The sequence below is a fragment of the Bos javanicus genome, chromosome 28 (genome assembly GCF_032452875.1).
Source record: "Bos javanicus breed banteng chromosome 28, ARS-OSU_banteng_1.0, whole genome shotgun sequence".
NCBI lineage: Eukaryota > Metazoa > Chordata > Mammalia > Artiodactyla > Bovidae > Bos > Bos javanicus.
Window position 1 is genome coordinate 44,667,227 of NC_083895.1, and position 17,822 is coordinate 44,685,048.

The following is a 17,822-nucleotide window of genomic DNA, read 5'->3' on the forward strand; positions in this document are numbered from 1 at the left end:
CGCAAATCCAAACACATTTAATTGTTGTTAGCACATTGTTTTCTAACTTCATTTTTAAAAATCTCGATATATCAAAAATCTGGTTCCATATCAACAGAACTTAGTTGACACCAGGGCTGCAATGAATGGTTGTATGGGTTGTGCACAAAGGCACATGGCCAGAGTGGCAAAAGGAAGCTGAAACCCAGCCTTTGTCCCACTGTTCAGCGTAGCCGTGCAGTTCCGGGACAGCGTCTGCTCAAAGGGGACACGCGGTGCTGTGTGGACTAGTGGTGACCTGAGTGGGTGTAGTTTGTGGTGACTGCGTGATACCTGACAGGAAGGATGAGCCGTCCCCTCCTCGTGCTGATACTTGGATTGTTTTATTTTGCTCTGCTATAAACAGGATGGTGGAAAACGTTGTTTAGTGACTATCTGTGCATTTATTTTAGGGTTTCCTTGGAGTAAGTAACTAGCACTGAAAATGGTGAGTCGGAGGATGAAAATGACATGCATATATGTCAACACAGGTAGATACACTGGCATTTCTCACCACTGAGTTCAGTCCCAGACCATGCCATACTTGGCTGTAGAGGCCAGGGCTTACAACTCTGATCGTGGTACTAAGTTTCTGAGCAGGATCTGAGGGGTTGCGTTTAGATACTGGCTTTTCTCTTTTCTGGCTAGGCTATACAGCTGTGATTACAGGGCTAATGATGCTTTAAACAAACAATATAATGACTGTCATCAGTGACAGCAGGAATTTCCTATGGGAGAGCTTGAACAGGAGGGTCACCAGCAGCTGGCCAGCCCCAGGGGTGCTCCTGGCAAAGGTGGGTACCACCAAGCTGAGGTCGGCTCACTTACAGGTGACCTTCCAGATAGGCTGTGCCTTGGTTTCCGTTCCAAGGTCTGATCTGTATCCTGTAGCCAAACCCTGCCCTAAGGAGGCACTGGGACAGCAAGGCACAGGCTCTTTAAACCAGACCTACTTTGCCTTTCAAATCTCCAAACAGCCCTCTGAGGCCCTTGGTTCTACTTCAAAGGTTCTCAAACTCTTTAATACACAGGCAGTTTCTAAGCAAAGGCTATTTTGCTCCAATAAGCAATGCAGAGCTCTGCTCTAAATATGTCCCCCATCGATGTGTCATATTCACTGCTGCCCAGGCAGATGAGCTTCTGCCCTTGAACCAACCCAGATCGTCCTCCTCCTGTCTCCACATCCTGAGCGTGACAACTTTCCAGGGCATGAAAGTTCTTAGAAATCACTAGCAAAGCAATAATTTGTTTAGTGCTGTGGTGACATGCAAGGTGGAAGCTGTGCGGGAGAAAATCTTGTGGTGGCCTAAGTCATCTTCTGGTGCTGCCAGCTCCTGCATTGTTGGGGTCCCCTGTCCTCAGCTTCCTCTTCTGTAAAATGGGAATCATCATCATATAGATTTGTCAGGTGGCTAAATATTAAATGTGGTAATGCATATGGAAACTCCTTTGTCAAGTGCTATGGGCACATTAGTTATTGGATGGAATGCTGAGAGAGCAGACCAAAGGATAACAAATATCTGGGCTACCGACACTCCTATATACACCATTCAGGTGCCCTTGGTCAGGTCCCTCTCCCATCCTCCTAATCCACTATTCCAAGCCTTCACCTGCTCACTGCTCAAGGGAAGCAGAGCCAGCTTTTCCTCTACTTCTTCAGTGAGATAGCACATTCCTGTTTGACAAAAGCTGCTCTGCGTCCAAGTTCCCCCAAGAGTTCTGTTCTCCTGCTGCACATCTTCAAAGTATCATATTAGGAAAAAGACTGGGCTTTTGCCTTAAATGTAAAATTAGTCAAATTTGTCAGCATTTTATGTCATTTGCAGTGCTCATAATGATTATTACTTATAAATGTGCATAAACATGTAACAGCAATATTAAGGAAAATTTTGTAAACAAAAAAAGAGAGAAAGAAAGAAATCACCCTATTCCCACTACTCCAAAACATTAACTGGGGTTTTAAAATTATATTGTTTTCATAGTTTTGAGTCTTTGTTGATAAACACTTTTCTATTTTATTGAACTATGAGACACATAGAAAAAAGTGTTCAAGTCACAAATATACAGATTTAAGCATTTTCATGGACTGAACTTGTGACCACTGCCCAGCTTAAAGAATACAACATTAATGGCTCTCCAGAAGCACCCCCAGCTTCAGGCCCCATTCTAGTCTCTAGCACCTTCTACCCTCACAGTAGACAATTTCCTGGCAGCTGACATACATCAGCTTTCTACATTGTACTTTTATGTATATGAAATAACGTGTACACGCTTCTTTCTGTTTTTTTTTTTTTCACTCCAAACTATGTGATTGATCCATGTCATTTCATGAAGCAGTAGTTCGTTTTATAGTGACCAAACAACATTTTCATACTGTTCTCAAACTTTTTGGTCTCAAGATCTGTTTACCCTCCTAAAAATTATTGAGATTTCAAAGAACTGTTGTATCATATAGATTGCATCTATTGATATTTAGTGTGTAAGAAATGAAAACAATTTTTAAATGACACTTATTAATTCATTTAAAAATAGCAGTAATAAATCTATATAATTTATATGTAAGCATAAATAACATTTTTTAAAAATTATATATTTTTTGAAAATTGTGAAAAGCGTAGTTTTGTCTTATATTTTTGCAGATTCTTTAATATCTATCTGGCTTAGTATAAGGCAGATGGATTTTCATATCTGCCTTTTATTCAATTAGTTGTAATTCTTTTTTTCTTTTTTTGGGTGAAATAAATGAAGAAAATCTGATCTTTCACAGATATGAAGTTAGAAAATAAAGGAGTATTTTTGGGGGGGCCATGCTGTGTGGCTTTGTGGGATCTTAGTTCCCTAACCAGGGTTTCAACCCACACCCCCTGAATTGAAAGTGCAGAGTCATAACACTGAACCACCAGGGAAGTTCCAAGAAAGGAGTATTTTAATAAACCTTTCAGAAAATTATAGATATTATTCTTTGATACTACACCAAAATTCAACAAGTAGTAGTTTCTTGGAAGTTATTTGAAACTTTTATCAGTGAGATTTTTGTACTCTGTTACAGTAAATGCATTTATTATCTTGCAGTTTGAATGGATATTTTAACCCATACATGATTTGGAACATGCGTATAACAAACAGTGAAAATATTGGTTCCCTGAGTCGAGAGATCTCCCAAATGTTGATATGTTTCATTGTGTAATGTGGAAAAATCATATTCATACACCACCAATCAGAAAAATATTTATCTACTGAGAAACTGTCACGCTCACAAAGGCAGTTACAAGTTTTCCGACACTCTAACATTTGAGATTTGAAAGCCCAGAATTTATTAGGGGCCACGAATCCTGTCAGTGGTTTAATTTTATACGACAGGTTCATTTTGTTCATTTTAAAGAAAACATCTGCCAAACACCCAGGCTTCATAACTTTAGTTTTGTCTGCCAGTCATTCTTTCAAGGGCTTCCCAGGTGGCTCAGCAGTAAAGAATCCACCTGCCAAGGCAGGAAACATGGGTTTGATCCCTGGGTTGGGAAGATCCCGTGGAGAAGGAAATGGCAACCCACTTCAGTACTCTTGCTGAGAAATCCCGTGGACAGAGGAGATTGGTGGGCTACAGTCCTTGGAGTTGCAAAGGAGCTGGACTTGACTTAGCAGCTAAACAATAACAACAACAACAACATTCTTTCAAATAAAAATGATGTCCTATTGCAAAAGTAGCTAGTTCAGCTCACAGCTCTAACAATTATGCAGATGCTTTCCCTTGAAATGACCACTATGGTCTTTGGTATTCAGAAGTGTTTTATGTAGATTTCCCATTTTATCACATAGACTATTAAAAGTGTATTCAAAGACTGAGATTTCATAAAATTAATCCTGCACTTTTTCATCAGTGACATTCTTAAGTGAAGATTTTTTTTCCTATGAGTCCCTACTGATGAGGACTATGTACAACGATTACTGTACAGTTGGTGCCAATGTCTTGGTTTGGACTATGGAAATTGTTTTACTCATCATGGCTTTTGGATCATCAATGCACATATCAGCACAGTGAAAAAAGGCAAAGGTGTTTAGTATTTTGAAAATAGTTTTGACTTCACAGATCCCCTGAAAGGGTATTAAAGAGCCACTAGGGATTCATGGACCACATTTTAAGAACCATTACCATAGAGGATATAATATATGACTATATCATAATTTATCTATCTAGACTATTCCTGATGGAAGTTTGCATTTTTCCCACTTGGGGACTACTTCAAACACTGCTGCTATGAACACTCTCACATGTCTTCTGGAATACACAGGCATGAATTTCTGTTGAGTATATACCTAGAAATGAAATTGTTGGTTCACTGGGTATGTATATACTCATCTTTTAAGACACTGCCAAACCATGCTCCAAAATGGTACCAATTCAGCAGTGTAAGGGAGTTCCAGTGGCTCCATGTGATAATCGAAACAACATTATTAGCTATTTGAATTTAGATATTCTTATTGTGGTTTAATTTATATCCTCCAGATGACAAATGAAATTGACCTCTTTGTTATATTTGTATTGGTCATTGACATCTTTTTTAATGAAATGCCTGTTCAATTTTTTCTTTTCAAAAATTTTCCATTGAATGTCTCTTTTTTTATCTTATTGATTTAAAATAATTATATGTGTTCTCTGAGTTAATTTTTTTTTCAAATGGTGAAGATAGAGCCCTCAATGACTTTTTAAAAAAATTTAACTTTCTATTTTAAGAATTGTAGATTCACATGCAGTTGTAAGAAATGATACAGAGAGATCTCATATAACTTTTGCCCAGTTTCCCCCAGTGGTGTCATCTTGCAAAACTGTAATGTAGCATCGCAGCAAGGAATATCTCCACCACTACAAGGAGCCCCTGTTGCCCTTTGGGGTTGTTTTCTCCCTCAGCGTGATTCTGTGTGGATTTATCCAGGCCGTTGTATGTATCAACAGTTCATTCTTTTTTATTGTTGGGCAGTGTTCCACATTATAGATGTTTCACAATTTCTTTAATTATTCACCTATTTAAGGTCATCTGGGTTGTTTCCAGTTTTTGTCTGTTATGAATAAAGCTGCTATAAACATTCATGTACAGATTGTTGTGTGAGTATAAGCTTTTCTTTCATGGGATAAATCCCCAGAGGTTACAGCTTCTGGATCCTATGGTGGTTGACTGGACTTTTTAAAAAATCTACTGACTTGTTTTCCACACATTCCCACCAGCAATGCATGAGTGATAAAGTTTCTCTGTATCCTCACCAGCATTCGTTGTTGTCATCTTTTAAATTTAACCATTCGGATAGAAGTGTAGTGATATCTCATTGTGGCTTTTATTTTCATTTTCTTAATGGATATTGGTGTAGAACATGGCCCTCATGTGCTTCGTTGCCGTGTTCATATCTTCTTTATGTCTATTCATATCTTTTGCAATTATTCTAGTAGACTTTTTTTGCGCTTAAGCTTTAAATTTCTTCATATATTCCAGATATTAGTCCTTTGATAGATATGTGACTTGCAAATATTTTCTTCTAGATTGTAGCTAATTATTACATCGTTTTTATATGAGTTTTGTGGAGCAAAAGTTTTAATGTTGATGAGATCAAATTCATTAATTTTTCCTTTTCTGAATTGTGTTTCTGGTATAAAATCTGAACACTTTAGCAATCTGTAGAATGAGAACAATAAAAGCATTCATCTTTGTTTTCAGTCTTAGAAAGGATTTATTGTTTTGCGTTAAATCTAATGTTGTGAGTTTTTATAGATGATTTTTATCAGGTTCTCCTCTATTCCTAGCTTTCTGAGAGTTTTATAGTGAATGAGTGTTGAATTTTTTCAAATACTATTAACATCAATTGATATGATCATGGAGAAGGCAATGGCACCCCACTCCAGTACTCTTGCCTGGAAAATCCCATGGACGGAGGACCCTGGTGGGCTGCAGTCCTTGGAGTTGCTAAGAGTTGGACACTACTGAGCGACTTCCCTTTCACTTTTCACTTTCATGAATTGGAGAAGGAAATGGCAACTCACTCCAGTGTTCTTGCCTGGAGAATCCCAGGGACAGGGGAGCCTGGTAGGCTTCCATCTATGGGGTCGCACAGAGTCAGACACGACTTAAGTGAGTTAGCAGCAGCAGCAGCAGATATGATCATGTCATTTTCTATTTTAACCTACCAATATGGTAGATTACAATGATTGCTTTTTGGGTATGTACCAGCTGTGCATTCCTGAAATAAACTCCATTCTTTCATTGTATGTGATTATTTTTATGTATTGTTAAGTTCTATTTGCTAATATTTTGTTTAAAATTTTTGCATCTCTATTTGTGAAAGTTAGGTTTATTTTCCTGTAGTATTTTTGTCTGGTTGTGATATAAAGTCATAAGAGTACTGCTAGCTTCATAAAACAGATTGGGAAATGTACCCATCTTTTCTATTTTCTGGAAGACATTTTGTAAACTGTATGTTAATTATTGCTTAAATATTTTGTAAAATCCTCAAGTGAAGTCATCTGGACCTGGAAATTTACTTGGGGAGAGTATTTAAATTATGAACTCAATTTCCTTAACTGTTATATGCTATTTCAAGGATCTATTTTATATTGGTTGAGATTTGGTAGCTTGTGCTTTTGTAAAGAATTTGTCCATTTAATCTCAGTTGTCACATTTATGTGTATCTAGATGTGTGTAATATTCTCTTGCTATCTTTTTAATCAATTTGCATACATTGAACCATCCTTGCATCCCAAGGATACATTCCATTTCATCATGGCATCCAGTTCTTGTAATGTGCTGTTGAATTGTTTGCCAGTATTTTATAGAGGACTTTTGTATCTCTGTTTATCATGGATATTGGTCTTTAGTGTTCTTTTTTTTGTGGTATTTTTGCCTGGCTTTGGTATGAGGGATGCTGGCCTCTTATGATGAGTTGAAAAGTATTCCTTCTTCTATTTTTTTTTTTTTTGAAATATAAGAAGGTTTGGTATTAATTCTTCTTTGAATGTTTGATAGAAATCTCTGGTGAAGCCATCTAGTCCTTGGCATTTTGGTGTGTGGAGGGGAAATATTTGACTACTGTTTAGTCTCCCTATTTGTTATTGATCTGTTCAGATTTTCTAAAACTTAACTCTTTTCTAATGTATGCATTTGGTGACATATATTTCCCTCTCAGCATTGTTTTAGCTATGCAACACACATTTTGATATGTTCTACTTTCAGTTTTATTTAATGCAATATATTTTGTAAAATTTCCCTTGAGACTTACTTTTTGATCCATGGATTATTTAGAAGTACACTGTTTAGTTTCCAAGTGTTTGGAGATTTCCTGTTACTGACTTCAGATTGACTCTGTTATGATCAGAAAATACATTTTGCATATTTCAACTTTTATACATTTGTTGAAGTTTGTGTTATGGTCTGGCATGTGGTTTGTCTCAGTATATGTTTTGTGGGGGCTTGTGTATTCTACTACTGTTGGGTGCCCTATTCCATAAATATGTTACTTGAACATTTTTTAGAATTCCCTTTTGATTGAAGTATTATGTTCTACTTTTCTAGTTATTCTTGGGAGGAAGATTTATCTGCTCTACCTGGTTCAATGTAGTTAGAAGTAAAAGTAACCCTTAAACATGTATGTGAATCTGAACGTGTATCCTGTATTCATGAGGCTGTGAATGATTTGACCAACAGGTCCTGTGACGGCTACTTCCTCTGGCACTTGGCCAGAGCAGGAAGTTCTTATCTAAAATCACAATTGTTACTAGCTGTGACTTGTCTTCTCTCTTCTCCAGGACTTTGTGTCGTGTATTGAGAACTACAGACGAAGAGGACAAGAACTATATGCGTCTCTATACAAAGATCACGTACAGGTGAGAAGCAAGACAGTGTCTTTCTCTGTACAGTAGACTGGAATCCACCTGGAATGTGAAATAAAGATTCACGAGAGCCTTTGGCTTAAACTCTAAATTGGCTCAGACAACAGTTGATCATCAGTGAGTCAGTTCTACCTGCAAGACCTATGCCATGGAATTTGGATCCACAGTGACAGCAGCTGAAGAGATAGGCAGTGTGTCCACTCACTTATCTACCCATTCATCTACTAGTAAACAGGCATCGAGAGCCCAGGGTGCCTTCAGACCTTGTGCTGGGCACTAGGGGCATGACTCTGTTATCTATGCCCCTGCGACAGGCCCTTGCATGTCAATGTCTCACTATTTGAGTTCACCAACTTCATTCAGAACTAGCAATACAATTAATAAATCCGGTTGGCATTGGGGGAAAAATAAGATGAATCATTTAGGATTGCATCCTTTATTTAGGAATATCCCTCATCACACTTGTTCCATTTCAAGACAGACAACATTGTTTATCTAAACTTTCAAATCAGCATCTAGTCAAGACCAGCAACCATTTCTCTTCCTGTGGTTGGAAATGCTTGGAAGATTTGTTCATGGCTAGGAGAGTTGTGCTCTGTGGTACTTGGTGGATTTCTGCTGAAATGTGAAAGATGGAAAGTTCATGGGAAAGGATGGAACCTCAGCAGAGGCTCTGAGCCCAGAAGGCAAGGGTCCAACCTCCTGGACCGGGCTCATTTTCAGCATGGGGCCTGTCTGGGGCTCAGAGAGTGCTTGAGAAAGTTGTGTAGAGCTTTACTGTTGATTGAGGTATTTTTGAGAAAATCAGCATTTTGAGGCTAATCCATAAGGACACTTTCCAAGTGTTTAAATATTTAAGACAGATTGTTTTGATATTTTAAAGGATGCAGATGTTATCGCTGTCTGATGGATATGATGAGGTCTGGAGCGCTCACCCTGCTTTCTTTTAAGCAACAGCACACTTTCCCAATGTAGCCTCGCTCCACTTCCTGAGAAGTCAAGTCCAAGGTCTGAAAAGAAATCAGGCCCGTGAAATATGCTGTGTTCTTCAAGGACAGCTTCTCCTAAGTACACTCTGTGAGGTCCTCCCAAGAGGGTGGAGATAATGAGATTCAGGCCCTCACCCACTCGGCTCTAGTAACAGGCTACATAAACCTTCTCCACCTGGGCATTTTACCTGCACCCAAGAGGTCGCTGGAGATGCAGGCGCTCACTCCGTGACGAGAGAGACCTGCCTGTGGGCTGTGTCTACCGCAGGTGCCAATCCATCCTGCGCTTTCTCCTGCTGGACATAAGGTTGCCGAGAGCAGGGGTGTGGCCTTGAGTATGGACACATCCACCTCTTTGCAGTCTGCTCTGTGTGGGCTCTTGAGACCCTAACAGTTCTAATCCCAATAAATGATGCTCACAGCCCATCCTGTAACCATTCATCACCCACCAAAGTCAGGTCAGCCATACTCCAGCACTGGGACTGGAAGTAGACAAGGGCTGGTTGCCAAGAGGAAAGCCTCAAGGAGGCTACCCAGGAGTTTCTATTTAGCCAAGGATCATAGCTGCCTCTAAGTCACCAGCATCCCTGCCTCTGGGTCTGATGTGGCATTTGGCCCATCGAGGTTTGAACCGAAAGACTTCACCCTGTGCCCAAACATGGGCATTCTGAACACCTTGCAGGTGCAGAAACTCAGGACTTTTGCTTATTTAGTCCCGTCATGTGCTCAGTCCTGGGACCACATATAGCCTTCTATTATGGATTAAACAACTGTTCATCTCTGAGGGATGAATGAGGGATCCTATCACCGACACTCGTATGTCTGACTGCAGATATTCAAGAAAACACATTTGCCCTGCGATGAAGGCTCAGGCAGACATCAACCTCCAGGTTGCACAAATGGAGCCTTAAGGTGGAAGGGATGATCTTAAAAGACTAATTTGCAACTCCAGATGGACAACCCAGTAGCTTGGGATCGTTCATCCTCTATGAAGCTCAATATGGAACTACAAATGCAACAATAGTCTCCAAGGAGCTGAAATATTTTCCCCAAATGAGTGTTCATTTCATATAACTAAATCCATATAAAAGACTTTGGATAGTCATTATTTTCCTGGAGTCTTTTATTAAAAAATTGGAGTACTTGTAAAATGCTATGATCATTTTGGGTATGAATTTAAGAACTGTGGAGAAACAAAGTAATCTTGTTCTGAAATAAGATTTGCTTTATTCACAATAATAATACTAACTGCTTAAGTTTGTGAGGCACCATATTAAACTCTTGAAAATATTGTCTCATTTGATCCTTATATAATCCCATGGTTTTATTATTGCGGTAATATTACTAACCACATTTGACTGATGAAGATTCTGTGTTTCCTTCAGATTAACTGGCTAGTGAAAAGCAGAAATATTGTGACAACCCAGGTTCATCTGACACCAAAGACCATGTGCTTAGAACTATAACATCTGTCCTGTTTTTGAGGCAGTTTGCAAGCTCTGAGAATGATTTTCCCATTTAAAATGGTCCAGATTTTCAGGGCCTACCTCGAAGTCTGCCAGTCTTTGAATTAATACTGGCAGAAAGCAGGATTTAATAAAATGATACCAGGGCCCTAGGAAAGGATTCAGGCATGCAGGCTGAAGCTAAAGGCTGTGGAATCAGACAGACTGGGTTTCAATCCTAGCTTGGCCAGCTGTTGGTCACCTTAGGGAAATCACTTCTCCTCTTGTAGACTTCGTTCCTTCATGAGGATAATAGAAATTACTTACAAGTTCCCACATTCACTTTCAGTGTCATTGTGTGGAGGAGATGAAATAGAGCAGGTAAGGGGCTCAGCTTAATATATGACAATGAGTGTCTTCTCTATGTCACATTTATAAGGTCTGTGCTTCTTGTCATGAACACTTTCACCTTTCTGAAAAATTAAAATGTAGGGTGCATACCATCAAATATGTGAATAGTTGCAAAAGTTCACCCTGCAGACAAAGGTGATTCTGCTGTCCAAACTGAACTGAAATGTTTTCTTGAAAGATGATGTAGGGGACTTCAGTGTGGCATACAAAAGCAGTTTGGGTGTTGATGTATTTTGTTAAAGGTTTGAGTTATACTCTAGCAGAAGATGCTGGGCTTCCCCAGTGGCTCAGTGGTAAGGAATCTGCCTGCAATGCAGGAGACATAAGAGCTGTGGGTTGGATCCCCGGGTCAGGAAGATCCCCTGGAGGAGGAAATGGCAACCCACTCCAGTATTCTTGCCAGGAAAATCCCATGGACAGAGAAGTCTGGCAGGCTACAGTCCATAGTGTTGCAGAGTCAGACACGACAGGGTGACTGAGCACAGCGGACCACCAGCAGAAAGTACAACAGTCAAGTGCTACATATGCCAACTGTGAGGGTTTCATAGACATTAGGTGGGGTTATTTTCACTATTATCAAAGGTTTGGGCTTCTGTGAACGGTCTCATCACACCTTCAGTCCAGACACTAGGAGTGCTTTCAGTAGGAGTGGGTAGGGACCATGGTAAAATTCCCTGTCTACTCTGAAGGGCAGGGGCTATGGTGGGCTGCTGTGTCTGTTCTATCAAATAGCTCCCCAGTCCTCTGATGAGTAGCATGGGGGCCTTTGGGACAGCACAGCACACAGCAGTCATGAAGCTCTATGGGCCAAAGGGCAGAGGATTTTTCTCCTCCTTGAACCTGAGTTAAATGGTCTCAAAGCTGGACAAACTGATTTCTTCTCCTGACCTGGTCCTGGCTCCAGAGATTTCACTACACACCCTGCATGTGCTTGGGGCTGCCTTTTGAGGTTATTTTATTCAGGCAGTTACGAGGGGCTTGGTCTGCTCATCCCAGGAGGTTTGGGGCCAGGCCGAATAAGAGCTGTGTCCAGGGGTGATGCTATATTTCTGCTTCCCAGAGACGGAGATGTGGCAACATCAAGGCGGCCAATGCGTGGACCAGAATCCAGGAGCAGCTTTTTGGGGAGCTGGGCTTGTGGCATCAGATGGCAGAAGCCACACCCTGCTCCCAGTGGGAACTGGATTGGAGAGAAGGACCGGCTCGTATGCGGAAACGCATCAGACGCTTATCTCCACTGGAGGCCCCGAATCAAGAAAGGCTCAAGGTAAGAATTAGATGCAACAAGACAGGATGCTTCCAGACAGGAAGTGTGCAGGGAGATGTCTCCCTAGCTTTTCCATCTGATGTTTCCATCAGGAGTGCTTTGGCATGAACAGGTAGGAAAAAGAATGTCCACAGTTAACTGCAGCAGTGCTGTGATGTATTCTTGATGCTGTTTGACAGAAGAATCACTGATTCCCCGAGTACATAGAAGGGATGCTCTAACTACAGTCTGAATGAATGTAGATATGAGTGGCTCATATCTACAGCACCAACCCCACCAACCTAATACCATGCTGACATCCAGAAAAGCCCATTAGAATGATCTGGATGCCAGCTTTTGGAAAGAGCAATGTGATGGACATGGTCTACATGCCCAAGTTGTGTGTCTGGAGCAGTCATAACCAGCCCTCATACGGGCATTACTGCGCAGGCAAATCCCATATCAAGTCTTGCAGTGGAAATAGTTGGAACTCAGCTATTTCTGCAAGCTCGAGCCAGTGACCCATTTAGTCCAAACGACACTGAAACTGGATTAGGTTCCCAGGCAAGAAAATCTGGACAGTCCCTGGGACTTGGCTGTAACGAAGCTTGGACTCTCTATCAAAAGCCTTTTAAATGATGAAGAATCATCCTTGGATTGGTAGTGAATATAGGAAGAACCTGTTAACAGCATTTCAAGTTCTCACTGAATGATCCTAGTTTAAGAGATTCTAAAAAGCTGTCTTTCCAAACCCTGGAACTCAAGATGTTTTCTTCTGCATTCACCTGAAGTTACAATGTTGGGTTTATTCTCTAGTCCATCACCTCAGAATCTTTTACCCATCTTAAATCCTTTGTAAAACCTAATGAAAAATTATATTTAATTTATTCAGTAGACATTTTAAGTTTCAATGTGTTATCAATAAACATCTGGTGGTATATAGTATTTTTCCCTCAAATGCATTCCTTAGGAGATGGAGGCAGGAAAAATAGGCCTACCCATGGTGCTGATGGCAAGGCTAAAGGCTGGCTGTGGAACCTGGCCTCTGGTCTCTTGGGCTGCCCCAGACCCTGTCTCTGGTCCCCCCTCCAGGGTGGCCCATACCACAGACAGCCAGGATGCTCTTTACTCCCATTTGGCATATCTTTGGTAATTACTGTAAATCTGACTTAATGGAAAATTGTGGGTTTTTTCCCCTTTGACTCAGGAACATTAATATTTGCATTTCATCGTGGTCCTTTAGGATTTGGCATTTTGCTCCCCTTGCAGCTGAGTCTTGAGTGTATGAGTGATTCAAAGGGGTCAAATATGTGTGTGCGTGTGTATGTGTGTTTGTGCAAATCTTTGGAATGGGGGCGGGGGCACATAGGTATCCACATTTAATTTCTGTTTCTCTGGTTTTATTTTAGGAAAGCCAAGACAGAAATGGCAATGTTTCTCAAATAAACACTGAACACCAAGGTATTCAATTTATCTATTTTTTAATTTAATAGTTAAACCAATTTTTTGCTTTATTTAACATCTTCTTAAAGGTATCAAGTTAATATACTGTAGGGACTGCAAGTCTAGAGTAGAGAGTGCAAACCCTTTCATCACCATGTTCTTGCAGACATGAGTACTCTATTAAGGGAAGGATTTGGGGTTTATGTTGCAACAATAAGAACTTTTTTCAGGAAAATTATCTTGTCAATTTGCTCTGTGAGGGAAATCTTAAGTGCCCTGCCCAATACAAATACATGTTCAATATGTGACCTAAAACACCTCGGAGGAAAATGGGAAAATGTTTTAGAGCAAAAGTGGATGGAAGAGATATTTAATACTTACACTGAATTCTCTGATTATAAAGATGACAGATATAGTGGTCATTATTATTTCTCCAGTTTTAAAATGTACTTTGAATTCCTTATATTTATTTTTTATGTAATACTCATGGAGGAACTTGGTTGAATTGATATGTTGATAATCTAGTTTATTTTCAGAGATCATTTTGCCCTGTACACTTCCAAGTGAAAGTGAAAGTTGCTCAGTCATGTCCAACTCTTTGCAACCCCATGGACTATACAGTCCATGGAATTCTCTAGGCCAGAATACTGGAGTGGGTAGCCTTCCTTTCTCCAGGGGATCTTCCCAACCCAGCGATCGAACCCATGTCTCCTGCATTGCAGACAGATTCTTTACCAGCTGAGCCACCAGGGAAGGCCTGAACACACCCAAATGCATACCAAATACACACTCAGACACATGCACTATACTTCAGTTTTTGTGTTTCAGCCAAAGATGTGCCTTTTGTTTCAAACACTCCCTGTCTGTAAGTTTCACTGTACCTTAGGCTGCAGTTAATGTTATCTCTTTAACCAAGTGACAACTTCCTAGAGCTGATTAAACTTGTCTCGTTCAGTGCCTTAGCACCGGAGTTTGTGTGGAGCTTGCTATCTTGCCAGTCTGCAGTAACAAAGCCCAGAAATAAGGATCTTGAACCCTGACCCTGTGTTGATTTGGGGGTCCCACTGTAGCGCAGGGCTTGGGATGACATTGTAACACCCATTTTTTGGTTTCTCTTCTTTTCAGCCCAAGCGCCATAACCCTAAGGTTAGAAGGACAGTCTGCCTGCTCTCCTTCTCAAAATGGGTAGCTGCAGAGGATGCAGTGGCAGAAAGCAGGGGCTGGTTTTATGAGGACAAAAAACCAGGGCCATGGGCTGCTCAGTCCCCTCGTTCACCATACATAGGGCCCCCCTGGTTGCCTAGGACCCCAGGTCTTCTCTGTGTTTCCAGCATGGACGCCCAGTTCCCAGTAGGGAGCTTAGGAAGGGGAAAGAAAGGGGGTGTACTCTCCACCATGCCTGCGGGGTGCCCGTGCCTGCACAGCGTTCTCCTTGCCTGGGGAAAGCCTGTCGTGACTGTCGCTGTGAGCGGCAGGCGCTTTCACTCAGCCAGATGTGAGACGCCCAGGCGGGGAGGAGTTCAAAGAGATGAACATCCTGGCACAAAGAAAATGACCAGAAGCCCCTTTGACCTGGCTGCCATGTGCAATGTGTTGCTCAAGGCAGGTGGACACCCAGGACAGGGTGGAGGAAGAACATCTAGGGATATACGTAGGTCTATGCTTAGCTGGTACCCAAATGCACGTGTGCAGGAGTGCATCCTCAGGAAATAAGTCTGTATGTACACACACTGATTGCAGCACAGTAGATTTTGGTACAGAAATAGATAATAGTTGTATCTCTAAAAAATAGGAAACAGGTTGAGTGTTTATGGAAGTCACACAATAGATTATTACACAGCCACTTAAGTTGCTTTCTAAGACCTTTTAATGGAATAGGAAAGTATTCATGGCATAACTTTTTTTGAGCAAAAATTTAGAAAAGAAAAGCTATAAATTCAATATAATTCTCATCATGTCAAAAATTACATGTGTGTGTACATATACATGGGGCTTTCCAGGTGACTTGGTGGTAAAGAATCAGCCTGCCAATGAGGAAATGCATGAGACATGGGCTTGATCCCTGGGTCAGGAAGATCCCCTGGAGGAGGAAATAGCAACCGACTTCAGTATTCTTGCCTGAAAAATCCCATTGACAAAGGAGCCTGGTGGGCTACACTCCATGGGATTGCAAAGAGACAGATGCAACTGAGCATGAACACACGTGTTTTTCTGCACATACACATATGTGTACAGAAACGATATAGAAGTACACCCAAGTACGGCCAGTGAGGGCAAAGAGCCCGGAGATGAAAGGGACTCTAGCAAGGGACTCGGCTCAGATCCTGCCTCAGATGTTAGTAGCTGTATGACCTTGAGTCAAATAATTAGCCTCTGTCAGTATCTTCATTTGTCAAGTGAGGATGGAATGGAATCTACAGCCTAGATAGGAGTAGAGGGAAACTGTCATTCAAGGATCCAGCACAAAGTGCTCACTAAATGGAAGCTATTGTTATTTGCACTCTTTCTGGGTTCATGGGCAATATTTGTTTTATTTTTCACAGTTTTTGTATTTCTCCCAATTTCATGAGTGTTCCAAGTTTTTTCTCTTTTACAATAAGAAGATAGTTTCCATAATTAGGAGGGAAAAGATCACTTTTTAAAAAGAGTAACAAAGTGAAGTTGAGAAAAAGCAAATTCTGGTGACCCTCTAGGGAATTGCTTTACTGATTAATGAAGGTGAATTTTGAGATGTCGCCCTATGGTCACTGGAGACCCGAGAGCAACCGGGCTTAGATACACTTTCTGGAGTAAATCAACCTGCAGGCATGATCACCTCACAATGAGGTCAGAGGGGCATGTCCACTTTCAGAAACATCGAGGGACACCCTGGGGTCCACACCACTCATGGCTGCTCTGAGACTTTGCAGCTCCTCCCAGGGCCTCGGGCCTGGGCTGCACCTTCCCTCATGATGCAGGGTGGCCCATGCGCAAACCACATGTCCCCTTCCTGCTGTTGCAGACGAGCTGACACTGAAGGAAGGCGAGAGCGAGGCAGACGAGGTGGCGGGCTGCACCCAGCTGACCTTCTTCCCTGCCTTGCACGAAAGCCTGCACTCCGAAGATTTCTTAGAGCTATGTCAGGAAAGACAAGTCATCTTACAAGAGCTTCTTGATCATGAAAAGGTAACACAACCCGTCATGATTACTCTTTAAAGATTATCAGACATGAGAGAACTCAACTTTTTGCATTCCCATGGGAGGTGATATCTCTATTCACCATAAAAAAGAGAAGGAGCAAAAAAATCCCAGCATACTCCTACATTTGTGGGCCCAGAGCAAGTGTGGGAATGCCCATAATCTTGCATCAAAATGTTTAGATGTAAATCACAGTGCTAATCTGTTAAATGAAATTTGTTCTAATGTCCTACATTGACCTTTACAATAACCTGGGGGGCCAATTTCAGCTTAGAATTCTTGACCTTCTTGTGCTTCAGCATCTTGGTCCCCTGCTCACAGCCTGCCACCCCGAGGGTTGATCCCACACCTTCCTGAGGGGCCTTGGTGGATGTGCTTGGACACTGACCCATTCGCCCCAGCTCTCCCCATGCTCCTCACGCTGAAATCAGCTCCCCTCGCCAGCACTCAAGCCTAGAGGAAGCACACTCACGGCACCGTGAGCCCCGGAACGGTGGGCCTGTGCATAGCATGCACAGCCAGGAGGCAGGCTGCGCGCTTGGCAGGGAAACCTGTGGTTGGGAACGCCTGGAGCTGGGCTGTGGGATCCCAGGCTCTTGGTGTGCGTGACCTCTGGGTATGCCTGGAGGAGGGCTAGGGGGACTCCCTGAAGTACAGGCACAGAGGTGGGCTCTCTTACACAAATCTAAGTAAGTATGGAAGATGAAGCGCATGTCCCAAAGTAGCACAGAACTGAACTGAAATCCCAACATGGCCACATACTACATAAATGGCCGGTTACTTCATCTTCACGAGCCTCAGTTACTCTCATCTTTAATATCGCAGCCATAGCAACCATTTCACAAAATGCTCATAAGGCTTAAATGGAATAATGGAAGCAAAGTGACTAGTGCAGAGCCCAGCTCATGTGAGGTGGCTCATTAAAGACCAGTTCCCTTCCCTTTTCAAAGGCTATCTCATCTATCAACACTTCTGTCTGGGTCACTATGCATGTAAGTGAAGAAGAGGCCCCAGCAAAGCAGAGGAGTGGGCAGAGCAGGGCCAGAAAGTCATGCAGGGTCTACACAGAGGTGAATGCATGAGAGCTGAGGCCTAGCCTGGCCACAGGGTAGAGAAGAGCAGAGCAGACCTACGGGCCACTGAGTAAGCAGCTTGGATTTCCAGGCACAGGTGACAAGCTCAGAGAGTCTGTGATGGGTTTCAGCAAGGAGCAGAAATCGAAG

General features: G+C 41.8%; 1 protein-coding gene across 7 annotated transcripts in view; it reads left to right on the forward strand.

Annotated features, from left to right (window-relative positions):
- WDFY4 (WDFY family member 4) overlaps positions 1-17,822 on the forward strand; it is a 248,168-nt gene that overhangs the window by 147,241 nt on the left and 83,105 nt on the right. For all 7 annotated transcript variants that reach the window (XM_061405647.1, XM_061405640.1, XM_061405641.1 and 4 more), the window contains exons 40-43: positions 7,805-7,882; positions 11,794-12,000; positions 13,389-13,440; positions 16,424-16,587. In XM_061405647.1, the coding sequence (XP_061261631.1) occupies positions 7,805-7,882; positions 11,794-12,000; positions 13,389-13,440; positions 16,424-16,587 (501 nt within the window). The remainder of the gene's footprint in view (positions 1-7,804; positions 7,883-11,793; positions 12,001-13,388; positions 13,441-16,423; positions 16,588-17,822) is intronic.